General features: G+C 49.1%; 1 protein-coding gene across 1 annotated transcript in view; it reads left to right on the top strand.

Annotated features, from left to right (window-relative positions):
* Positions 1-11,064: 11,064 nt before the first annotated feature.
* Positions 11,065-26,105, top strand: part of LIMS2 (LIM zinc finger domain containing 2) — a 37,403-nt gene continuing 22,362 nt past the window's right edge. The window contains exon 1 of the mRNA XM_075529930.1: positions 11,065-11,288. Coding sequence (XP_075386045.1) covers positions 11,278-11,288 — 11 coding nt within the window. The 5' untranslated portion in view covers positions 11,065-11,277. The remainder of the gene's footprint in view (positions 11,289-26,105) is intronic.

The following is a 26,105-nucleotide window of genomic DNA, read 5'->3' as shown; positions in this document are numbered from 1 at the left end:
TTTGCTGATGAAGATCAAGGACTGCAGCCTTCAGTGTGGATGACGGCTCCATGTAAAGAAGACCAGAATCCTCGCAACTGGTCCAATAGATAACATCATGATAAATTGGGTTAGTCTGGGTACAAATCCAAAGAAACTCATAGGTACCAGAGAGAGTTTTATATAAAGGGTAAGTGTGCATCAAGAAAACATCCCCCCACACCAAAATAAAAGAAAACATCCCAACCTAGTGCTGCCCAAGCCCACAAGTCCAATATTAACCCATATGTCCGACACCAATCCTCATCTCACAAAACAAACAACGATGCCGACTGCAGGAGGAAAGCCGCATCAGTGAGTGTGTAAGCATCTCAGCGCTGGCAGGGGTCTGCACACAGCTGCTCCAGCACCCAGGGTTGCATCGGGTAGGTCCATGTGGCTTCTCCTCAGGGATGTCTTGCAGGAAATGAGCCTTGAAGCAGGGAGCTGGCTAAGGCAGCTGCACTGTGATCTGACCATCACAAAGCAAGAGACCAGAGAACTCGAAAGGCGAGGCTCACCAAGCCATTTATCCCTCCGCCCTTCAATTAACCCCACGTGTTTATCAGCCAGGCTGCCACAATAAACTTTATCACATAAATGGATAAAAGTTTGAAGTTGTCGGTTGCCAGGTGCGGACTCCTGCTCACTTCTGCTTCTGGCCGTGGCTGCGGCCCCTTCGGTGCTGACTCGCAGAGGGGTCTTTGCCCCATAGACCTGCTTGTGTTTCCCGGAGCCCAGCTTCCTGGGGGCCCCCACCTCCTGTAAGCCCCTCGTCTCCGCAGCCCCTCGCTTAGAGGAGGGCACGCGCATGCGTGGGCCGCGATGGGCCGCGTGGAGTCTGAACCTGGTTTTCCGGCTGCAGCCTCGCTCATGTAATTAAAAAAATTTTTTTTTAATATTTTATTAGGGACTCATACAACTCTTATCACAAGCCATACATATACATACATTGATTATATAAAGCACATCCGTACATTCATTGCCCTCATAATTTTCAAAGCATTTGCTCTCCACTTAAGCCCTTTGCATGAAGTCCTCTTTTTACCCCTCCCTCCCTCCCTGCTCCCCCCTCCCTCATGAGCCCTTGATAATTTATAAATTATTATTTTGTCACATCTTGCCCTACCCAGCGTCTCCCTTCACCCCCTTTTCTGTTGTCCGTACCCCAAGGAGGAGATCACATGTAGATCCTTGTAATCGGTTCCCTCTTTCTAACCCACTCACCCTCTACCCTCCCAGTATCGCCCCTCACACCCCTGGTCCTGAAGGTATCCACCCTGGATTCCGTGTGCCTCCAGCTCCTATCTGCACCAGTGTACAACCTCTGCTCTATCCAGACTTGAAAGGTAGAATTCGGATCATGGTAGTTGGGGGGGTGGGGGCGGAGGGAGCATTTAGGAACTGGAGGAAAGCTGTATTCTTCATCAGTGCTACATTGCACCCTGTCTGACTCATCTCCTCCTCTAGACCCCTCTGTGAGGAGATCTCCAGTGGCTGACAAATGGGCTTTGGGTCTCCACTCTGCACTTCACCCTTCATTCACTATGGTAAGATTTTTTTTTGATGATGCCTTATCCCTGATCCCTTTGGCACCTCGTGATCGCACAGCCTGGTGTGCTTCTTCCATGTGGGCTTTGTTGCTTCTCAGCTAGATGGCTGCTTGCTCACCTTCAAGCCTTTAAGACCCCAGACACTATCTCTTTTGATAGCCGGGCACCATCAGCTTTCTTCGCCACATTTGCTTATGCACCCATTTGTCCTCAGCAATCGTATCGTGGAGGTGTGCTTCCAATGATATGATTATTTGTTCTTTGATGCCTGATAACTGATCCCTTCGGAACCACGTGATCACACAGGCTGATGTGTTCTTCCATGTGGGCTTTGTTGCTTCTGAGCTAGATGACCGCTTGTTTATCTTCAAGCCTTTAGGACCCCAGATGCTGTCTCTTTTGATAGCCGGGCACCATCAGCTTTCTTCACCACATTTACTTGTTCACCCGCTTTGGCTTCAGCAGTTGTGTTGGGAGGGTGAGCATCATAGAATGACAATTTAATAGCAGAAAGTATTCATGCATTGAGGGAGTGCTTGAGTAGAGGCCCAAGGTCCTTCTGCCACCTTAATACTAAACCTATAAATATAGGCACATAGATCTATTTTCCCATCCTCATATATACATTTGCATGTACATTTCTTTGTCTAGACCTCTATAAATGCCCTTTGCCTCCTAGCTCTTTCCTCTATTTCCCTTGACTTTCCTCCTGCCCCACTATCATGCTCCATCCCCACCTGGGTTACAGCTATACCTCTTCTTTATGTTACCTTACCCTTGATCATTCCCTACCAGGCCTGCCACTTCCCCCTCACCACCAATTTGGGTCCCATGTTGTTCCCTTGTCCCTGGGTTAGTTAACACCACTTCCTTACCCCCCACATTCCCCCTATCCCAAGTCCTCCCAGAACTGTCGGTCCCGTTGTTTTTCCTCCAGATAGTTCATCCAGCCTGTCCTATTCAGACAGACCTGTGGAGATAATAACATGCACGAAAACAAGACAGAGGAAAACAAAGCAACAGTATACAACCAGACAACAAAACAACAACAACAAACCACTGACAAAGAACAAAACAAAATACATCAAGAAAGAAAAGCTTATAGTTAGTTCAAGGATCATTTGTTGGCCTTTAGGAGTGTTTTCCAGTCCAGCCTATTGGGGCACCATGCCCTGGCCCCAAAGTCCACTTTCAGCATTCCCTGGGGACCTTGCCGCTCCATTCCCTTGCTGTTCCGCTGCACTCCCCCAGTGCTTTGCCTCAGTGTGGTGGGATCAGGTCAGGTGCAATTCGCACACTGTGTCTCCGGTGCTGTCCCCTGTAGCGCCTTTGGTCACTGAGGGGCATCATGTCTCATGGTGGGGCCAGCCATGTTGGCCTCTCTGTGGACTGGCTGCTCTAATCAGGAACATCATCCTCATGGTCTGGTGGGCCAGGCTGTGCTCCACTCTCTCCTCCTCCCCCTTCATCTGCTCCCGTGTGCTCTGATCAGACATGTCCCTCTCCCGGAGCTGCAGAATCAATGTCGTCTGAAACAAATTCTTCTGGGGGAGGGGCAGGAATCCACTTAATTTTTGGTACTGGGGCCAGCCTCCCAGACCTCTCCACTGGTTCCCTGCTCCACGCCGGGATGTTGCATTCATAGAGATATCATATGACCCAGCAATCCCCCTACTCGGCATATACCCAGAGGAGGCAAGAAACAAACCAAGGCCAGACATCTGTGCTCCAATGTTCATTGCGGCACAGTTCACAATTGCAAGGAGCTGGAAGCAACCCAAATTTCCATCAACTGACAATTGGATTAAAAAACTGTGGTATATACATACAATGGAGTACTACGCATCACTAAAAAAGCAGTGATGAACGTATGAAGCACATAACAGCATGGGAAGAACTGGAGGAAATCATGCTAAGCGAAGTAAGTCAGGCACAAAAGGACAAGTACAACATGAGCCCGCTGAGGTATTAAAAAAAATGCAAAAGGGGCATAGGGAAAAACTACTGTATACAAACACTTTTGGAGTGAGGACTGTGTAGTATGGCAGGGACCAGATCAAAACCAGGGGTGCACATGGTAGACAATGGTGGAGGAGGGGGGGAATGGAAAACAAAAGGATGAATATAAGGAAGAAAAGGGGAGCGAGGGCATGGGGCACTAACCCACCCAAGGGGAGGGTATTGTTTATATCTCCACAGGGAAAGAGGGACCAGACTTCAACCCAGTGCCGCAAGGTGTGAATGCTCATGTAATTTTATATGCAGTCATCGCTCGTACTGTAAGTACTTGGTTCTGTCATTTAGGTCTACCTTGATCATCTTAGGGATAGGGGCGGAAAGTGAAACATTTTGAGAAACCGTTTTATTTATTTATTTTAAACATTTTTAAAAAACATTTTATTAGGGGCTCATACAACTCTTATCACAATCCATACATATACATACATCAATTGTATAAAGCACATCTGTACATTCTTTGCCCTAATCATTTTATTTTCTTTTCTCTTTTCTTTTTTTGCATTTTATTAGAGGCTCATACAACTCTTACCACAATCTATACCTATACATACATCAATTGTATAAAGCACATCTGCACATTCCCTGCCCCAATCATTCTCATAGCATTTGCTCTCCACTTAAGCCCTTTGCATCAGGTCCTCTTTTTTTCCCCCCTCCCTCCCCACTCCCCCCTCTGTCATGTGCTCTTGGTAATTTATACATTGTTATTTTGTCATATCTTGCCCTATCCGGAGTCTCCCTTCCCCCACTTCTCTGCCGTCCATCTCCCAGGGAGGACATCACATGTGGATCCTTGTAATCAGTTCCCCCTTTCCAACCCACTCACCCTCCACTCTCCCAGCATCGCCCCTCACACCCTTGGTCCTGAAGGTATCATCCACCCTGGATTCCCTGTGCCTCCAGCTCCCATATGCACCAGTGTACCTCTGCCCTATCCAGTCCTGCAAGGTAGAATCTGGATCATGGTAGTTGGGGGGAGGAAGCATCCAGGATCTGGAGGAAAGCTGTGTTCTTCATTGGTACTACATCGCACCCTGACTGACCCATCTCCTCTCCTAAACCCCTCTATGAGGGGATCTCCATATTTTAAACATTTTATTAGGAACTCATACAACTCTTATCACAATCCATACACATACATACATCAATTGTATAAAGCACATCTGTACATTCTTTTTAAACGTGAGGCTTCTGGTGGAGAGATCGTTGTGCATCAACATGCTTGCAAGATGCCACGTTAAAAAGATGAGGCAATCTACGCGATTGTTACCAGGTTTAGAAGCACACGTAATTTGTCCTTTTGTTCTATCTTCTACTTGTAGTGATCTCAGTAAGGTGTTTAAAGGCACTTTTCTACATAGCCCTGGCGGTGGCATAGGGACTGCATTGGCTGCATTATGGGAGGTCAGCAGTTAGAAACCACCAGGCGGGAGAAAAACGGGGCTTTCCATTGCGTAAGCAGTGACAGTGGAAACTCACAGGGGTACTTCTATCCTGTCCTAGAGGGTTTTACTTCTAAACACCTTCATACACTTCGTACTTGCTGGTGCTTCATTTCTGTTAGTAGACATTGACCATCCTCAGCCTTAATGTACTCTTTTAGGAAAGGATGGAAGGCATTTCCTTTCCACACGAGTTATAATGAAAATAATCATTCCTGGCAGGAAATGATTCCAAGATAGAAATACAGTTTATAGCAGTGGTTCTCAACCTTCCTAGTGCCACGACTCTTTAATACAGTTCCTCATGTGGTGATGACCCCCAAAACATAAAATTATTTTCATTGCTACTTCATAACTGTAATTTGGCTACTGTTATGAATCGTAATGCAAATATCTGATACGTAGGATGTATTTTCATTGTCACAAATCAAACATAATTAAACATAATTAAAGCATAGTGATAAAAAATGTTTGAAGTTGTCGAGGATTTCATCTGCTTGGGTCCACCTTCAGTGCTCATGGAAGCAGCTGCCGAGAGATCCGATCAACTCATCAAAGTTGCAGGTGGGACTATAAAAGCCGTAAAAGGACCACGATTAAGACATGCACATTATTGCAGAGGATAAGGATTTACAAGACTGGCTCAGGGACCTCTAACCAAAGCAGTCTGGCTATGACTCATGACAGTGATCCTAGTACCCTCATTTCCACCAAGGACCTACCCAGGCAGGTTCCTGATGGCAAAACAGGCCCTCGCAATGCCATCAAGGGGAGAGGTAATAATCTACTTTTAAATATACACAGTGGCAAAAGCTTGAGGGAGATTGAGTCTATACAGAGACTCAAAAGAGGTTTGGGGGATCTCACTCTAAACTGTAGGTTTCTGCAAACCTAGTGCTCAGAATTTAATCTCTGCTTCATGCCTTCCTCTAATGTCAGTTTTACTAACCATCTTTTGGTACATTTAGGTTGATGTATGCTCTTCTGCACAGACTAGTGGCCACTCTCCTTAGATGGTTGCTTCTTTTAAGACAAGATTTTTAAGAGCCCAGACACTGGCTCTTTGGTAGCTGTGCACCTTCTGATTCCTTCACTGTGCTTCGCTATTGCACCCATATCTTCAATGATGCTAAGCCAATCCATGCACTGGATTGGTCCAGTCTACTCAATCATCACTCCAAGTGGAATGGAGAAAAAGAAAAACAGAATTTAGTCTAATGGAGCATGACAGCAACTGGCTGTTTAATGGGCACTCAAATTATCCCCGTTTCCAGCTCATGTTTATACCAACTTATGCAAACATTATTAATCACAAATTATATTGCAGGGGTGAATGACAGTCCATAAAATATAGTGAAGACATAAAACACAGCATAGAAAAGTAATTCCATAATTCATTATTTTGATTTTAACAATCTGCTTCAACTAGACTGCAGCAGGATTCAAATAGTAATTAATGTCCAACACTTTTAATTGGGAAGCAATTAAACCATACGATAAATACGTGAACAACTTCAACAAGGTTGATTATAATTAACCATGGCTGACTGAAGTCAAAACGACTACAGTCTTGCTTCAAGTTATGCTCATAATTCGCAATGGTCCTCTCATGAAGGTAGGTATTGAACAACACACTCACTAAATCCAGTCAAAGCGACCTCCTGTGGGTTTCCCAGACTACCTGGTAACAGGAGTAGGAGTGGAGCTGCTGGTGGTTTCGAACTGCCAACCATGCGAATCACAGCCCAATGTGTAACCACTACACCACCAGGGCTCCATAGCATTGAACAAATTAAATCTCTTATGCGAATTAACAGTTTTTAAATTTGGTAAACTTAATTAAAAAAAGACATACCTTGTTTATGCATTTATGATGCACTTCATAGGCAGCATGTAAGCTGCCTGAGAATTAATAATAGAAGTAACTTCCATGCAAATTTTGATAATTCTGATAATAGCATCATTGATCTAGCCATTAGTACAGATTTGAAATACCAATGAGAAAAACATAATGGAAAACTTTCTGGCTAAAGTGTATTGGAAAGTTCACTTATACAAATTAATAGAACAAAACTAAAAAAAATGAGGGTTGGGCACAAACTAGTCATGTCAATACCAATTCACTAAGGCAAAACTGTAGAATTTAAGGCGTGTAATACAAAAGCAGAAAATATGAAAAAAGAAAGCAAATATGTTAAACAAACAAAGACGTTACCGATGTCTGGCAACCTCAAAAACAAAAAGATTTGAACAAATTCCAATGGTCTCAAGGATCATGATCTTGGGGGAGCTGTCCTCTCTCTACTTCTGCCCTCTGAAGACATTTCAGCTTCAAGTGCAAAGGAGTGCGTCCGTGCCTTTCATCTGTAAAGTGTTTTTAAAGTTAAACACAAAGTTCAACTTTATTCTAGTGGGCTTATATATATTTTTGCAAAACTTAAACAGACCACACTCACTGCCTGCTTCCCCCTAAACCATATACAATTGTATTAAAAACTGTAACAACCAAGGAGGGGTGGGGAGGGAAGGGAAAATGGAGGAGCTGATACCAAGGGCTCAAGTAGAGAGAAAATGTTTTGAGAATGATGAGGGCAACAAATGTATAAATGTGCTCGACACAATGGATGGATGTATGGCTTGTGGTAAGAGTGGTATGAACCCCCAGTAAAATGACTTAAAAGACAAACAAAAATATATATAACAACTTTAAAATGGATCACAAGGGCGATCAGATGATAGGTGTTACATGTTAACCTAACTCCATCTACAGTATGACTTGACAGTGCCCTCTGTGTTGGGCCAGGCCCGTCATACCCGAACTGTGCTCAGTGGGGAGTCACTGGAGGCTTAATCTTTTTCTGTTTTTAAAATCATCTTATTGGGGCTCATACAGCTCTTATCACAATCCATACATACAGCCATTGTGTCAAGCACATTTGTACATTTGTTGCCATCATCATCCTCAGAACATGTGCCTTCTGCTTGAGCCCTTGGTATCAGCTCCTCATTTTTCCCCTCCCTCCTTGCTTCCCCCTCCCTCATGAACCCTTCATAATTTACAAATTATTATTATTTTGTCAAATTTTACACTGCCCGCCGATGTCTCCCTTCATCCATTTTTCTGTTGTCCATCCCCCAGGGAGGAGGTTATATGTAGATCCTTGTAATCATTTCCCCCTTTCTACCCCACACTCCTGGTATCACCACTCTCACCACTGGTCCTGAAGGGCTCATCTGTCCTGGAGTCCCTGTGTTTCCAGCTCTTATCTGTACCAGTGTACATCCTCTGGTTTAGCCAGATTTGTAAGGTAGAATTGGGATCATGATAATGGGGGCAGGGGGAAACATTTAGAAACTAGAGGAAAGTTGTATGTTTCATCGTTGCTACACTGCACCCTGACTGGATTATCTCTTCCTGGTGTCCCTTCTGTAAGGGGATGTCCAGTTGCCTACAGATGGGTCTTTGGTCCCCAAACTGCTCTCCTCCTCATTCACAATGATTTGATTTTTTGTTCTTTGATGCCTGATACCTGATCACTTTGACGTCTTGTGATCACATAGGCTGGTGTGCTTCTTCCATGTGGGCTTTGTTGCTTCTCAGCTAGATGGTCGCTTGTTTAACTTCAAGCTTTTAAGACCCAATATATTATATCTTTTGATAGCCGGGCACCATAAGATTTGCTGCACTGAATACTTACGACAGAAGACCTGATGAGCTGTGGTATGGTATCGAGACCCTAAGAAAGCACAAGGTCATTACAAAGACAGGAAAGGAAGAAAAGCTTACCATGGATGTCAGAAAGAGACTCTGAACTTGCTCTTAATCATAGAGTAGCTAAGGCAAATGGAGGAAATGATAGAGCAAAATAGCTGAACAGAAAATTTCAAAGGGCAGCTCAAGAAGACTAAGTGAAATATTACAGTGAAATGTGAAAAGACCTAGAGGTAGAAAGCCAAAAGGGAAAGGATATGCTCAGCATTTCTTAAGTTGAAAGAATTGGAGGAAAAAAAATCAACTCTTGAATTGCAATATTGAATAATTCTAAAGGCAAGATTCTATAAGCCAGAACTGATCGAACTGAAGGAAGAAGTTCTGGCTGCTCTGAATAAAATTAGCCCAAAACAAAGTTCTATGAACTGATGGAATAAAAATAGATATATTTCAAGAATCTGGTGGAGTACTGGAAGCACACACTCGTCTATGCTGGGAAATGTGGAAGACAGCTACTTGGCCAGCGGATGGGATTCGTATTTGCTCATATTCCAAAGAAAGGTGGCCCATCAGAAGGCTCAAAGTATAGAGCAATATCACTCATATCACATGCAAGTAAAATTTTGCTGCAGATCATCCAACAATGGTTGCCGCAGTACATTGACAGGGAGCTGCAAGAGGTTCAGGCTGGCTTCAGACGCGGATGTAGAGCAAAGGAGAGCTTTGCTGATGTCAGATAGATCTTGGCTCAAATCAGAGAATACCAGCAAGCCGTTTACTTATGTCTCATCGACTAAGTGCAGGCATCCGACTGTGTGGGCTATAACAAACTCTGGACAGCTGGAGGAGAGTGGGAATCCCCCACAACACTTCATTGTGCGCCTGTGGAACCTGCACACGGATCAAATGGCAATTGTGTGAACAGAACAAGGGAATACTGCCTGGTTTAAAGCCAGGAAAGGTGTGCATCTTCTCGCCATCCTTATTCACTCTATATGCAGAGCAAATAATCAAAGAAACCGGATTATATGAAGAATGTATTTCAGGCTTGGAGAAAGGCTTATTAGTAACCTGTAATATGCAGATGACCCAACCTTGCTTGCTGAAAGTGAGGAGGACTTGACGCACTTGCTGATGAAGGTCAAGGGTTGCAGTCTTCAGTGTGGTTTACAGCTCCATGTAGAGAAGGCCAACGTCCGTCCTCACAGCTGGACAGCCAAGATCATGATAATCCGATAACATATCCACGTTATCAAGGCTTTCATCTTGCTTGGATCCACAGTCGTCCTCATGGAAGCAGCAGACAAGAGATCAGAGGCCACATTGCATTAAGCCCAAGACCTCTTCAAAGTGTTGAAAATCAAGGATGTTATTTGGAGGACTAAGATGCACCTGACCCAAGCCATGGTGTTTTCAGTTGCCTCACATGCTGGACATTGAATAAGGGAGACTGAGGAAGAACGGGTGTATTCGAACTAGGGTGACTGACAGAAGGACAAACAGATCTGTCTTGGAAGAAGTAAGTCCTTAGAGGCAAGGAGAGCAAGACTTTGACCTGGATAACCTGCCAGGAGAGACAGTCCCGGGAAAGGGACATCTTGCTTGGGGAAGAGCGGGCAGTGAAAAGGAGGGCGGGCCTCTCTAAGATGGATTGCCTGGTGGCTGCAGACACGCGCTCACACCTAAGAACAGCTGAGAGGCTGGCGCGGGGCCCGGCGGTGCTGTGTTCTGTTTGTGCCCAGCGTGGACAGTGCGTGCGTGCAGCTGACCCAAGGGCACACAACAACAACAACAACAACAACCCCTTTGCACATAATTTCTAGTTAGTCTTTGTTGGGAAGACTAGCGGAACTGGCTTCCGAGTACGAGCCACGCTCCGTTGCCACACTAGCAATATGTCTTTAAATAAGGTGAGCTACTTTTGTGTTAAACTTTTCAAGTGAAATAATTTCCTTAGCCTGTATTCCCTAGATGGTAACACCCATAGATTGCTAAGCGAAGCAGCGTTTCAGGAGACAAAGGCGCCCTGGGCTTCCCCTCAGCATCGTCAACACTGGCTTTTGTCCTTTTAAAGACCTTTTTGCTCTGTTCTTGAACTTGGCCAGAGACCTTGATGAGGCGTCTGAGCATCCCCACCCCCCAGGAAGGGGGTGCGGTGGGTGTTGTCATCCGTGTTTATTATAACTTCACTCCCTTTAAAAGGAAAACTATGCCGGGAATCTGGGAGGTGTCGAGGAGAGCCTGGGCAGGAAGGACTGAAAGACGTGACCAGGCGCCCACAGAGCGCCCTGGGGGGCGGGGGAGACCTGCTGTGAGCAAGGGCGCCCCCCCCCCCGTGGCTCCCTCCCCGCCCCGCCCGCTCCTCCAACGCTCCCGCCCAGGCGGTCGGCGGGTGGCAGGAGTGGTTCGTGGCCTTTTTTGGGAGTCACCCTGCTCCACGCCCTGCCCTGGATCTGCAGCCGCAGGCGCTGCAGCAGAGGCGTCCCGAGACCCCGAGACCCGAGACCCCGGGTGCAGCACGAGCGCGGTCACAATGACTGGCAGGTAACCACCGCCAATCTTCCCCCGGCCGCCCCGAGCGCCAGACCCCCGCTGACCTCAGACCTTTTCCAGCCTTGCAGCCCCAGGGCCAGGCGGCCAGGGGCGAGGGGGATGCCCCCGAGGGATGAGTGGCCCTCGGATGGGCGGGCTGAGGGGTGGTGGTGGTGCCATGGCTGGCGAGCCTCACAGCTCTGCCAAGCCCACCCCACCTCATGGCCCCGCAGCAAGACCTGTTTCAGAAGCGGGCCCCCCTCCCTAATGTTTCGTTTGGGACAGGCCTTGGGCCGCAGCAGGTGAAGCTACTACCTCCCTCCTGAATCTTAGAGACTGGGGATGCTATCCGGTGAGTAGTAGAAGCTAGGGCCCAGAAGAGGTAGAGGTCTCGCTCAAAGTTACAGAGCAACTGACTAGTGGGCAGAGGTTGAACACTGGCTCCCCACATGCTCCCTGGACCCTCTGCCCAGGCCCTGCTGTGTGAACGTGGGCCAGTCCCGCGTCCAGTCCCAGTCTTCTGTCTGCCAAGGGAATGGGCAAGGACTTCCTAGGGACTCGTGAAGATTCCATGGAGCTGTGCAGGAGGTAGGAGTTGGGGAAATCCTTCCCATCTTCGTCCACCTCCCCTCTGGGGCGCTTTGTTGTATATGAGGTAACCTTTTGTTACATATGGGGCTGATTGCTGCACGTGAGAGACTGACAGTGTCCAGCCACAGTTGGCTTCTGCAGACCTTTCTGGAACACGACACTGGGCTGCGTGGAAGTGGCTGACTCTGAGACACAGGCAGGCCCCTGCAGAGAGATGTTTCTCTCCATAACCCCCGTGGTTCAGGATTTAGGGGCCCAAGAAGGAAGCCCAGGTATAGGAGCCTCAAGCCCTGTGTGGCTGTCCTGGATCTGGGGCTGGTCCCAAATCTGACTTCATGCGCAGAACAGGCCCTGAGCCTGTAGGGGCACATTGCCCCTGCCTTCTCATTCTCCCAAAGTCTTCTCAATCAGCTGCCTGGTTTGAGGCCCCATCCATTCACTGAGTTTTCAAGGGAAAGAAAGGAGAGCAACTGAGTCAGGAGAAGCCGTGGGACCAGCACGTTGGGTGGGACGACCTAGATGAGCTGGATTGACACAGTGACTGCAGTAACCTGACTCTGTCCTGTTACTGAAACGATCCAAAATGTCAAGATTCCTGGGAATGGCGAGCGCGGCCTGCAGAGGTATTCCTTCCATGGCGGCTGCTGCCTAGGGGGCGCTCTGGGACTCTCTCATAACTGTGCATTTTATACAATAGTGACTGGACCATTGCAACAGACTGCTCTTCTGCTAAACGATCAAATTATGGACTTGCAACATCAATCAATGCTAAAATGTGATTGGAATGTCACTGATTTTGTGTAACCCCTAACCCATATAATAAGGCATTGCATGATTGGGATTTGATAAGAAAACAATTGTAAGGGTTTAAGGGAAACATTTCATCAGATGTTGATCAGCTAAAAAAGGATATTTTCTATACATTCAAAGATCGACTCAAGGCGTCCCCTATCTGTGATAAGATTAAACAATGGGGAATAGTATGGAAGGATTGGACCCGCGCATTTGGGTTAAAAGTAGTTCCCATGGCTTAAGTTCTAGTCTGACTATGCTGTTCATCATCATGATGTTGCCTGCAGTCCCGTGCTGCTTCCACAGGAAGCTAAGAGATATGACAAGAGACACTATTGCCTCTATGACACTATTATAATACTGAAAGGGGAGAGGTGGAAAACTAACACCAAGGGAAATATGACTGGGACTTATTCCCTGACTAGTACAGAGGGAATCTGGAAAGCTGGTTTTCCATGGTAGGAAAGCCACCACTTTGGAAAGTTAGAGATATAGCTGAAGTACATTTTCCTGCGTTAACTATCTTTTCCACAGATTTCCCCCTTAAAGCTATGTTTTAAGGCCTCCATTGTTAAAAGAAAAGGGGAAGAGAAATCCTTCTGTGTGCCACAGGGCTCAAACATGGGAGCAATTGTATGGATGGGGCAGGACGGGCAGGGCTGCCGTCGTGGGACATCCATCAGGTCGCTATGAGTCAGAAGCACTCCGTGGCTCTGAACAGCAGCAGACCCTTGTGGTGTCAAGGTCCTTGCTCCACCCTGAGGCCATGAGGTACGCTGTGGTGAGGAAGCTGGGCCCTGCAGGAGGCTAAGTCCCTCTGTTGAGGCAGAGGTGGTCAGAACAGGAGAACCTGGGATGACAGTGGATGGTGGACTTTGTCCCAGGTCAGTGTGAGTCACTGAGGAGCTGGAAGCAGAGCAGACACAGGGTTGTCATATTTTCTGGAAACACTTCTGGCTGCTTTGTGGAGAAAGGGCTGTGGAGGAAGGGGTGGGCAGGAAGCTGTACCATGGACCACTCCTCTGTGGTGGGCGGTGAGACCGTGAAGAGCAGACAGGTTGTGGGCCTGGCAGGTGGACTTGGCAGCACTTGGGGTAAGCAGCCAAGGGCATACTGTAGGGCGATGCCCAATATGTCATGGTATGCAAGGGTGTGCCTAGTGGGCTCAGTTAGGACCCTGAACTGTTTAAGGTTTTGTGGCAAGACCAAGAAGAAACTGAGCCATTTGTGGGGTGGCGGGGCTCGGGGAAAAACAATTGGAGAAGAGAGTTTGAAGCCCTCAGAGGGCTGTGCTAGGCTCGAGGGGTGTCTGAGGCCTCAGCGCTGGGTGCGGTTGTTTTGAGCAAGCTTTGTTCTGGGAAGAGAAGGGCGCAGCCCTGGCCTGCAAACCAGTGACTTGGAATTTTCAGTCTCAGCAATGTCACAGCTGCAGGGAGTTTTAGCATCCCCTTCCTTCTTCAGGAAGGACATTTGGGCTCAGGTAGGTGACAGCACTCACCCAGGGATTAAACCTATCAGCATCCTGTTAGATCTCTCTGGAGCTAGATCTATACCTCGGTCCTTGGCTCTGCACGAGAAAGAATTCACACCGAAGCCTAGTTCGTGATCCAAGTGAGTTTTATGAGCATTAGAAGTTGTTTCAGGTTTACACGGCACCCATAGGACTCCTCCCGAACATGCAGCCTGGCGCAAGCTGCTCGGAGTCACGCAGAAAAGGCGTCTAGACTCTGGGCTCCTGCCTTTTCAAGGATTCCACAGGGAGCTGTGGTGGACGACCCCTGATCAACCCCATTGGCTGAATTGAATTCACCTGGCCTAGGTGGGCCAATTCAGGTTTAGCGCCCACCCATGCCTACCTGCAGGAAACCTGAACCTCTGAGCATGTGCACTGAGCCACTTCATAGTTTCCGTAGCTTGACTCTCTGGGCATGCATTAACGGACATTCCTCAGCCCTACGCTAGCCTACCTAACAATCCCATCTTTAAATGGAGCCTGGGGTGTTCGCTCTTGTCTGAATAGTTGGTGTAACTCACCTGTGAAGCAGTCTGGGTTCAGGCGTTTTTGGTTTTTTTTTGTTTGTTTGTTAGGAGTTTTTTTTTAATGAACTGGCCAAGTCTTTCTTTTGTTATTGCAGTGGAATGACATTAGTATGGCTCTTCTGCTCATAGCCTTCATAACTCCCACCCAGCGGTTGAACGGGAGCATTGAAGAAAGGTGGAGCGGACTCTAACTCAGGATTTGGCCAGCTTTGCCACTTCTCTGGGTATAAGTGCACCAGTTCAGAAACAGGAGCAGAGAAAGATCGCGATCAGAAAGAAAGAGGAGCCAGGAGGGGCGAGCGTGGAGGGGCGCAGAGTATGAGCGCGGAGTAGGGGCTGCCCTTCCTGACCCGTGGAAGGAGTAAAACCGATGCCTTTGGGAAGGAGGCTGGCTTTCAGAGTGTCGTGCCCTCTAGGGAGTTTTGCAATACGTGGCCGAACAGGGCAGAGGCCAAGAGACCCCATGGTGGAGAGGCTGAGCACTACAGAGAAATGTTTGATAATTTGGCCGAGGAGAAGATGCGCTGCAATCAGAACCGTATCCCTAACTTTTTATGACCTGTTAGTTTCTCACTAATCGTGAGGAGTGCCTGTGAGTTTTGTGTGGCCATTGCAATGGATTATTGATATCCAAACCGACAGAGGTAGACTACCATGGGAGAGACAGATTGTATTAGAACAAGAAACTTGGAGCGTGGAGGCAGGTGTCTGACCTCTGCCTCCTAGAAATCACCCTTGGACGGATGTGGATTGGGCGAGGTCAGGCGTGACTGCCAGGCCACGTCCTCCGTTAGGGAGCTGCTCAGATGCTCTATTCCAGTCCACGTTAGCCATGTGCCTCTAGAATATGGCCCTTCCTTCTAGGTTTTCAAATTTGTTGGGCTACCGTCCTTCATAGTAGTCTTTGACATCCTCTGTTCTATTGGTTCAGTTGTGACATCGCCAATTTCATTTCTTACTTTTGTTACCTGCCTCTTCTTTTTCTTTCCTTCATTGGATTTACCAGAGGCTTGTAGATCGGAAGACCTGATGAGCTGTGGTATATGTAGATCATTGTGATCGGTTCCTCCCCCTACCCCCTCTTCTCCTTACCCTCCTGGTATCGCTACTCTCATTATTGGTCCTGAGGATTTATCTGTCCTGGATTCCCTGTGTTTCTAGTTGTTCTCTGTACCCGTGTACATGCTCTGATCTAGCTGGATTTGTAAGGTAGAATTGGGATCATGAGCGTGGGGGAGAGCAAACATTAAAGAACAATGAAGAAAGTTGTATGTTTCACCGGTGCTAGACTGCACCGGACTAGCTTGTCTCCTCCCTGTGACCCTTCTGTTAGATGTCCAGTTGCCTGCAGATGGGCTTTAGGTCTCCACTCTGCACCTCCCTCATTCACAATGATACAATTTTTTTTGTTTTTTGATGCCTAATACCCAATCCCTTGACACCTTGTGATCGCACTGGCTGGTGTGCTTCTTCCATGTGGGCTTTTTTGCTTCTGAGCTAGATGGCCACTTGTTTATCTTCAAGCCTTTAAGACCCCAGATGCTATGTCTTTTAACCCACTTCCTTTCCCCCCACCTCTCCCTCTCCCATGTACCCCCACCCCATCCTCCAGAACCATCCGTCCTGTTGTTTTCTCCTCCAGCTTGTTTATCCTGCCAATCTTATCTAGATAGGCCTGCAGAGATAATAATATGCTAAAAAAACCAAGACATATTATTGTAAAATTTGCCTGACAACCAACTCCATTGTTTGTGTAAATAACATAGCACCCAGATTTATTCCGTATAAGTGAGTAATTCAGGTATTAAAATATGTAGTTGTCCTACACTCATCCTACATCTCTTTCTCAACAGTGTTTTAAAAGTTAGTACCAGTGGCCAGTCAATGACATTATTAACAGAAGATCCTTATGCTTCAGGGAGATGGTCGACAAGATTCTCTACCATATGTCAACAAGGAGCTCTCTAAGGGGTGCCAAAAGGCAGATGGGTTTGCACGAAATCCTAGCTCCAGTTAAGAACAATTAGTTCTTATAACATGGCCCTGTTCAACATGCACCCACATGAAGGAAACACAGAAGATATGGGTGCTATAGCAAAGTGTAGTGAAGAAATTAGATGGTGCCCAGGAATCAGATAGGATAGCATCTGGAGTCTTAAAGGCTTGTTTCCAGACAAACAGCCATTTAAATGAAATGTCAACTAAGTCCTCATGGAAGAAACACATCAATATCTGTAACCCAATGTGTTAGTCTGAGTACTTTACAGAAACAAATCCACAGAAACTCATGTGTATGAGAAATTTTTATACAAAGGTCAAGTGCACATCAAGAAAACATCCCAATCCAGTGCTGCCCAAGCCCACAAGTCCAACATTAACCCATTAACCCATATGTCCAACACCAATCCACAAAGTCCTCCTCCATCTCACAAAACAGACACAATGATTCTGACTGCAGGAGGAAAGCTGAGTCAGTGAATGGGTAATCATCTCAGCGCTGGCCGGAATCTCCACCGCAGGTGCTCCAGTACCTAGGGCTGCATCAGATCCATGTGGCTTCTCCTCAGGGATGTCTTGCAGGAAGTGAGCCTTGCAAGCTAAAGCAGGGAACTGGCTAAGGCAGCTGCACCCTGGTCTGACTGTCAGAAAGCAAGAGACCGGAGAACTGGAAAGGCAAGACTCACTGAGCCATTTATCCCTCTGCCCTTCAATTAATCCCACATGTGTTTATCGGCTAGCTTAGCACAATAAACTAACTAACTCAATCCATCCCTTGCCAACTTGGCATCTGTACATCATTCTTTAGCCTCAAAATTGCAATTAAGTAACACCTACATCTTTAAAAAAATCATTTTATTAGGGGCTCATACAAGTCTTATCACAATCCATACATACTCCAATTGTGTGAAGCACACATGTACATTCATTGTCCTCATCATTCTCAAAACATTTGCTCTCCACTTAAGCCCCTGGCATCAGCTTCTCATTTTTCCCCCTCCCTCCCCGCTCTCCCTCCCTCATGAACCCTTGAATATTTATAAAGTATTATTTTGTCATATCTTGCACCGTCCAACATGTCTCCTCACCCACTTTTCTGTTGTCCATCCCCCAGGGAGGAGGTTATATGTAGATCATTGTAATCGGTTTCCCCTTTCCACCCCAGCTTCGCTCCACCCTCCTGGTATTGCCACTCTCACCACTGGCCATGAAGGGATCATCCGTCCTGGATTTCCTGTGTTTCCAGTTCCTATCTGTACCACATTGAGGTTTATCTCTGATGTATTTTGTCATTGTGGATAGCCCTCTTGAATTTTCGTTCTGTATTTCAGTATATGAAACTCAATATTGATGAAACTATAGAGGTAACAAGTAGAGTAAGTCTTCCTAGGGTGTATGATGGAGGAAAGGGGGCAAAGGGGAGCAGAAATCAAGGAGTTCAAGAAGAAAGAAAACGTTCTGAAACTGACGGTGGCAGCAATTGTACAACACTACTTGGTGTGCTTGAACTATGGAAGTGTCATATCTGTACAAACTCCAGTAAAATGGTTTTGAAAACGTTTATTATTGGGGTGCTTTCAGCTTCCTCGTTTTATTTTCATCCTTTATGCACCGGGGAAATGTTCTTCCAGGAGTTGCTGGACTTATCTCTCTGGAGTTTTTTTTGACTCCCTCCTCTCTGGAATCCATGTGAGATGGAAGCGATTCCTCTTGACTGTGTCCCACATTGTTCTTTGTCTTTCTTTGGTCTCCTTTGCATTTTTGGTTGCTTGTTCTTCTCTTAGATCAGAGTCCAAAGATTTGTTTTCAAGCTCACTAATTCGTGTTTTCATCTCTTCACTTCTGTTTCTCTGTTCAGTTATAGTCTTGTGTAATTCGGTCTGACTTCTGTGTTTCTGCTTAGTTTTCTCATAAGGTCCATTTTAAAAAATCATTTTATTGGGGCTCATACAACTCTTTTCACAATCCATACATATGTCAGTTGTGTAATGCACACTTATACATTTGTTGCCCTCCCATTCTTTTTTTTTCTTTCTCTCAGACTCTTTATCTCATCTGTTATATGTGTACAACCATCATTCTTCAGGATTATTTTTCTAGGCAATTCCATAGCCTTTTGAATTCCAGCCCTTTCTTTTAAGTCTAGGTTTTTATTCACTTTATCTGTGTCTGTTTCTCTCTTCCCCGCTCCCACTCTGTCTTCCCCACCTCCCCAACCCCCGCCCCTCCTCCATGTATGTAGACTGGTATTTCTGTGTTTCCTTGACATCTTGGTGTAGGTGTTAGGGGTGGCAGGGAGGCGGGGTTGGGTAGGGGAGTTAACTGTTTTGAGAGTATAGTAGAGAAATAATAGACATTTCAGAACAAGTAATGGTGGAGGAGGGGCTAGGGAGACTTAAAAGAATGGCCGGGAAAGTAGTAGAGGGATGAGGGGAAAGGATCAGGTAGTGCCAATGAATGGGTTGCAAAAAGGAAAAAGGAGAAAAATGCCTTATTTTGGAAGATGAAAGAGAGTAAGAACCTTCTGTGCTCAGGGCACATGACTCTCACGCTGTCAGACGGTGCTCTTCAGCCCAGGCGTGTTCCCCAGCCTAGACGAGTGGGGTGCATGGCAGTCTGGAGGCCAGGCGTGTGGAGTGTGCCCCGGCTGCAGAGTTGAGTGGCTTGGCTCTGTGGGAGGAAGGGCTTGGCCTCTCCCCTTTCTTCTTACCCTCTGCTGCTCCCACTGCCCCGACCTCTGCGTGGGGGGTAAGCGCAAGTCATTTATCTATTGGATTGGTCTTCAGACTGCTTGTACCCCATTCCCTCTTTTCTGATGGCTTCCTCCTGGTTCTTGGAGAGGGATTCACTCTCTCTGAGATCAGTCAACCCTCTTGACTGGGGATGCTGCTGTATTTGTATTTCAATAATGATATATTGTGTCATCAATCACTGTATCAATGATTGTATGCTGGTCTCCTAGTGGGTGTGACAGAGCATGGGAGTGCATGTGCGGTTCTCTGTTCACAGTTGAGGGTGGGTTTAGCCGGCGTGGGAGCTGTCTTTCGATGAGCACGCAGTACTGGAGCAGGGGCTTGCCAGCGTCCAGTAGATGTGAACATGGTGGCGGTTTCTCATTGGATGGGACAAGAGACAGAGACCAAAACACACAGTACAAAAATACATGATCAGAAAGCAGGCAAACAACAAGGAAACATAAATTTAATATCCAAAAAAAAGGAAAAGAGAAGAAAATGGGAAGAAATAAGAAAAGAGAGAAGAATATAATAAACAGAGTTAGGGAGAGGGGAAATGAAAAGAGAACCGAAAAGGAAAATGAGGAAAAAAGAGTGTGGGGGTGAGGCATGGGGGTGGGGGTGGAGCTCAGGGCACAAGGAGGACCAAGTGAAGAGGAAACTGTGAGAGGGAGGGTAGCCAGTCTGGCTTCACACCCTCTGCCTTCCAAGCTTATAGGGTTGGGGAGAAAGGAGGGAGGGGACCCTCCTTCCAACCTAGATGCAGTTTCTGCTGGCCTAGGCCCCGATGGGGAAGTAGTTTGCGTTAAGTTCAGAAGGTGACTGAAGTCAGGGTGCTGCTCCCAAAGGAAACTCTCTTGGGCCAGGCGGCAGCTGGCTAGACATGGATAGAGGGGCCAGGATCTGGTACTGCACCCTCTGCTGATATGACCAGATGTAGTTCATGCACCTCCAAACTTGGGGGTGGTGCACCACGTGCCACCCCATCCTCAGGCAGAGCAGAGCTGTGCTGGGAAGGTGGGTGTCATTGGTTGCTGGGTGGGTGAGGGTGGGGGCTGGACACGTTTCTCGTCTCCAGGAGGGTGTGGGAAATAAGGGGGGATTTCGCCTTTCTCGTCCCCAGCCACTGGGGTTGTGTTTGTGTTGACGGCTGTTGTCTCAGCTGCATGCTGTTTGGAAGCCTAACCATGCACAGCAGCCGACCATTCACTCCTCGGTCTCTTCTCTCCCTGTGTTCAGCTGCTTCTCCTGGTCGGTATTTAACCCTCTTCTCCTTTCTTCTGAAGCTGAAGGTTCCAGGATGGTCTTCTCCGTCTGCTGCCCTTCATCTCTCCTGGCTTGGTGACAGCAAGTCTGGGTAGCGTGTCTGGAAGTCCAACCCGGGGCATCTTCTTAAAGAAGGGCTGGGTGTTCCCAAACTCACTGCTGTCCTACAGTCTACCCAGTACACCAGCAGGGCTCCTCGGAGAACTCGCAGCAATGTCCAGTGAGGAGAATGAGGCTGTGGTGCTGGCCCTCAGATCACAGGCTGCTGTCTTTAAAGGCTTCGATAGAGTTGTGGTGGGCGATGAGTTGAAATGTCATACAGTTCCTTGTTCTTATCAAGCATCAACTCTTTTTCTGGAATAAACATCTCCTAAGTTGCTTCAAACCTTTGGTTAATTTCTAGAGTTTTGAATTCTTTTGGCATCATGGAGGAGTGAATGGTCAGAGGTCCTTCTGTACCACGTGTGCCCTTTCTGTGTGTTTTTGTCTCTCTGTGTTTTTTGGAGCAATACGGGGACTCTCCTGAAGGGAGCGCTACTGTGCAGGGATTTGGGCTCAATCTGACTCAAGTTTAAAAGCTTCTACCCTCGGCAGCCCCTCTTTATAGTCAACATTTACTGAGTTAGTTAGTGATTGCGGAGCTTGAAATTAAACCTCATTTCCAGATACTTTTGTCCAAAGGACTGCTGCCTCACTATCTTTCCCAGGCCCGTGTGCAGCCCCAGAAACCCCAAACATTCCCTCCTTTATGTGAAGCGGATGAGGGATGAGAGTCCTGGGTTCTGGAGTTCAGGATTTCCATAAGGAAGGGGCTGATGGGCATGGGAGAGGGGCGCAGGTGCCTCTCTTTAGCATTCAGTGGCCATGTCAGAGACTGGAGATATTCCGGGGACTTTCTTCGTTCTGCGTGTGGATCACACTAGCCCCTGGGTCTGCCTTGAAAACAGACTTGTTGAATTGATTAGTTCTTGGTAACCTTGACATTGAGCTGCATTTACAAATGCTTTTGTTGTGGCCTGACCGGGTTTCAAGGCTGACCCCAGGGTGGTTACGGTGTGGATTGGCTGGGTGATGTGTGCTCTCGTATGTGTGGGCCCAGCAATGTGAGTGCCCAGTGGATTCAGAGGACCAGTGAGCGCCCTGCTGTCTGGAGTATGTACACCGGACGGCTACCATCGCCGGGCTTTGGAAGGGAAGGGGTGCTGCTGCTGCAGTTTTCCATTCGTATGAGCAGGGGTGACAAAGCTGCCAGAGGCCAGTGTTAGAGACTCTGTGAGTGTTCGTGTTCTGGTTTTATGGCCAGCTACTGGGATGGCTTGACCAGCTTGGCCCCAGTTCATGTGCTGACTCTGGGTGTTTGCGCTTGGATCACAGGCGCCCTGCCGATCTTTAGGTGAACTCATGGTCCCTTCATGGTGGTCTTCCTGGGGCCTTGTTGCGCCTGCTCGTCATGAAACCCTGGGGGACTTACTCTGCTCTAAGTTTTGGCAAGTGGGTCTCTTTTAGGGTGGTTGGCTAGTTGTTGGCTAGGGAGAGGGCTGCCTAAGTCTGGGTCTTGTAGGAAAGCAAACGCAGGGACAGGTTCTCAGGTGGCCTGTGGACACATCTAGAGCGCCCTCTTCAGCCTCTTGCTTTCAGCCTTCCTGCACTGGCTGCATACTGCTTTCTTCAGCTGGCTGTAGGGATGGCCGGGTGCTTCATGAAGGTCCCTGCACGTGGCAGCAGGACCTTGCCTGTCATGGCTGAGATTCAGTCTGTGTCCCAGGCCCTGTCCCAGTCCATACCCAGCCTGAAGCCAATCCTGTGTCTCTGCGTTTGCTGTGCTGCCCCCACGCCTCCCAGAACAATATCCTTTCTATTCATTGCCCTTTGCCCACCCACGTGTGTAACATGAGCTCCAGCCAAGAGGGTAAGCTGTGGGTCGCCCGCAGGACCTGCCACGCAGGGGCTGGCACAGTGCTGGCGACAGTCACGGCACTGCCCTACCCTGGCATGCCAGTCCACTTTTGCCCTGCCGCCACCGGTGGCCCAAAGGCGCCAGGAAGTCCCCCGTGGCTGCCCTGAGGGAAGAAGCTGGAGCCAAAGAGAGAGACCTCATGTCTGCCCGGCTGCTCACGCTCGGCTCCTCCAGGCTGTACCGCCGACGCCAGAACCGGCACAGCACCCTGCCACCCGGAGCCGCCCCAGGGTAGGTCGCCAGGAGCCAGTCGTGGCAAAGACAATGCCCAGAAAGGAGTGGCCTCGGGGCTTTCCAGGGGAAGTCACTCTCTACCGTTCCGAAGGTGGCCTCTGATGGAGGGCCCACCAGTCACTGGCCGTGGTCAGAGGCAGGCCGGCCAGGTGGGGGCCGTGTGACTGCATCTAGCTGGCGGGCGCGCTATCTGTCCGACGGGCTCGTGCACAGGGCCCACGGAAGGCGACGTGCTAGTGATCAGGGAGCGACACTTCACATGGGGCTGTTGTTATTGTCCTCACTTTACAGATGGGGCGCCAAGTGGGCAAAGAGCCGTTCCCATCAGACAATGGCGAAGGGGGAGTTGAACACAGCCCCACCTGCTCATCACCGGGACACTGCCATGTAGAGCTGGGGGTTAAAGCCTCCTTCAAGCCTGGTGTGTGAGGCTGGGGGTTCCTGACTGACCCAGGGCATTTCAGAGGATGGACTAACCTGAGGCGTGAAGGAAGCTGGGGGCGGGGCGGGGGGAGCAGGATTTGGGAATGGTTCCTGGACGTGCTGAGCATGCAGGGCCCTGGGGAAATCCAGGTGGAAATATCCAAGCAGTTGTTGGCAAGAGAGCAACACGGGCGTGGCCTTGGGGACATTGGTGTAGAAATGTGACAGGGGGAGGGGACTGCGGAAGCTTGGACGGTGCGGCTGCAGTGAGGGGGGAGCAAAGAGGGAGCCGAGAGCAGCAGTCTCCGGGGTATTAGGGGCCACGGGGGCTTTGGGTACCCTCGAGAGGAAAGCGTCCAGGAGGCTAATGTCCCACTGTGGAAACAAGCCACCACGCCATCCCGAGGGCCTGCTGGAACTCCCTGTGTGTTGGCAGTCACGGGCAACATGCCTAGGGTTAAGAACAAGGGAAAGAAAGGGTGCTTGGGAGGCTGCCATCTGGGAGGACCTGCCACTGGTGGAGCTGTCATGGGCATCAGAGCATCACCCGCTGGGGCCCAAAGCTGGCCCAGAGCAACTGACTCACCTGGGCAAGGCTGAGCTGAATGTCAGCTCTCCGGCTCTGCCATTTGTCTCTAGGGTCTGTAGCATGGGCAGGAGGCACAGTGCCCGGATGAGGCTGACCAGCGGGGCAGGCTGAATGCCCAGTGAAGAACGAGCCAGAGAAAGATAACCCGTCTCTGCAACAGGAGAACGTGGCAAACAAAAAATGCCACGGAGCATAAGTGAGCGTGCTCACGGGAACTAGGTTTCAGGAACATTCCATGCATGTAGACACGTCAGGTCCTGTCCTTCCCGCTGCTTTCTGTTTAATTGACAGCGTAGCCTGTGGAAAGGCAGCAGCGTTTCTGGAGCAAAGGGTCCAGCTAGGACTTGAGAATGAGCTCTGCCCCTTCAGACCCGTTTCCAATGGATCCAGGAGGCTTCTGCCATCCTGGATGGCATCGCATCACATACACAGCGACCATTCTTTAATGGGCTAGCATCTTCTGGGACGGGTCTGGGCCTTGTGACTTCTGGCTCGGTGTGTGACTGACCCTCTCTGCTGACTTAGGATCAGCCTGGACCACAGCCCCAGGGGGAGGGATGGAGGAGATGCTCAGAGCACCATCCCCTGCAGTCACGATGGGCCCTGCTGCGTCCAGAGCAGTGCCCGGCTCTGCAATGCTCATTCACTTGCAGAAGGAGCAAAGAATGCTCCAGGAGGCTGGGAATGTTGGTTGTGTTTGTAGGTCCTAACGAACCCTAGAGGTGAGTGTTGCCGGCTCATTTTACAGACGAGGAAGCAGATCTGGAATCTTTGGTTCCTATCATACCATCAGTGGGTGTCTGAGCCAAGGCTGAAGTTCGGTGTGCCCAGCAGTGAGCACACGCTGTTAGACCTACTCTTCCCCCACAGACGCGTCCTTGGTGCCTGGGCTCACGCAGTGCGGGGACAGACCCCCTGTGGCCAGCCCCTGCCTGCCTGTGGGCCCTCACAACTGTCTTTCTAGACTCCAGTGAGGGGGAGAGCTGGGAAGGAGGCCTTGTTTCTGAAATTCTGCTGGGAGCTGAGGGGCGAGGAGAGGACATGCTCTCCCCCTAGGTGACCCACCCTTCCTTACTGGAACCAGGGATAGAGAAAGCCCATCCCTTCCCCAAACCCAGCGCCCGGCCGGGGTCCCCGGCGGCAGGTAGACAGCTCTGGGCTTTGGCTTCTTGGTGTGCCGTTGGCAGGGTGTGGGATGTGATGCGGCGGGCGCAGCGGTGGCATTTGCTCCTCGGGGATAACTGGGCAGACTCGGTGCTCCCTCTCCTTGTCTGAAATGTGTGAAGGAGGACCTGAAGCAACCATGTCTCGCTCTTGGCCCTCGAAGGAGGGCAGGCGATCTGCAGGCCTTCTTCCGGACCAGCCATGGTGACGGGACTCAGCACACTTCCCGAACTACACACCCACAGTCCCGATGTACACACAGCCCCATTTATCCAGCACGCGCCCTGCACTGGACATACTTTATGTCACCAGGAGGCACTTACCCAGGATGCACCTCTTCACAGGGGAGGAAAGAGGCCCGGAGGAGCTCCCTCTTTCTTCCAGCCCCATGGCTAGGGACTCCGGAGCAGCGCTTGGCCCTACCATGCTACACTGTCCCCCGCCACTCCAGGAAGCATTCTGGGTAGTGCAGTGGAACGCTGTCCAGGTTATCCCAACACCTGTCCACCCAGTCCTCGGAGTTTTAGGCCAGCAGATAGAGGTGGTCGCTTAGGTGTCCTCTGAGTTTTCCTCCCAGTGCTTCCAGTGGCGGTACCGCTGCCTGAATACGCGGACTAGGACAACACGTGGAAAGGGGCGCTGTCAGCCCCACACTTCTGCCCGTGCCAGGGCTCGTGCAGAGATGTAGGGGCGGGGGAGAAAAGCCTCTACCTGAGACACCAGGGCATCCAGTTTGGGGAACTAGACACAGAGAAATTCCTGGGCCAGGCGTCTTATTGGAGCGGTCCCACGATGCCCACTTCAAGGTGACTCGCAGCACAGAGATGGCGTGTCTCCTGGGGCCCTGGCAGGCAGGCTGTGTACAATCAGAGAGTGCATGGGAGAGCTTAATCAGGAGTGTGTCTACAAAGGTGGAGGATAGCATGGCACCTGAGCCAGCAATGCAGGCAGACGGGCAGTGGCCTGTCTGGGGGCTGCGGCCTTGGAGAGGGAGGTGCCAGCAGCAACCGCTGGTGGGTGGGAGCTAGGGCAGCCCCAGA

Source organism: Tenrec ecaudatus, chromosome 13 (genome assembly GCF_050624435.1).
Source record: "Tenrec ecaudatus isolate mTenEca1 chromosome 13, mTenEca1.hap1, whole genome shotgun sequence".
In the NCBI taxonomy this organism is placed as follows: domain Eukaryota; kingdom Metazoa; phylum Chordata; class Mammalia; order Afrosoricida; family Tenrecidae; genus Tenrec; species Tenrec ecaudatus.
Note: the sequence above shows the minus strand (reverse complement) of the source record. Positions and strands in the feature narration are given on the sequence as shown.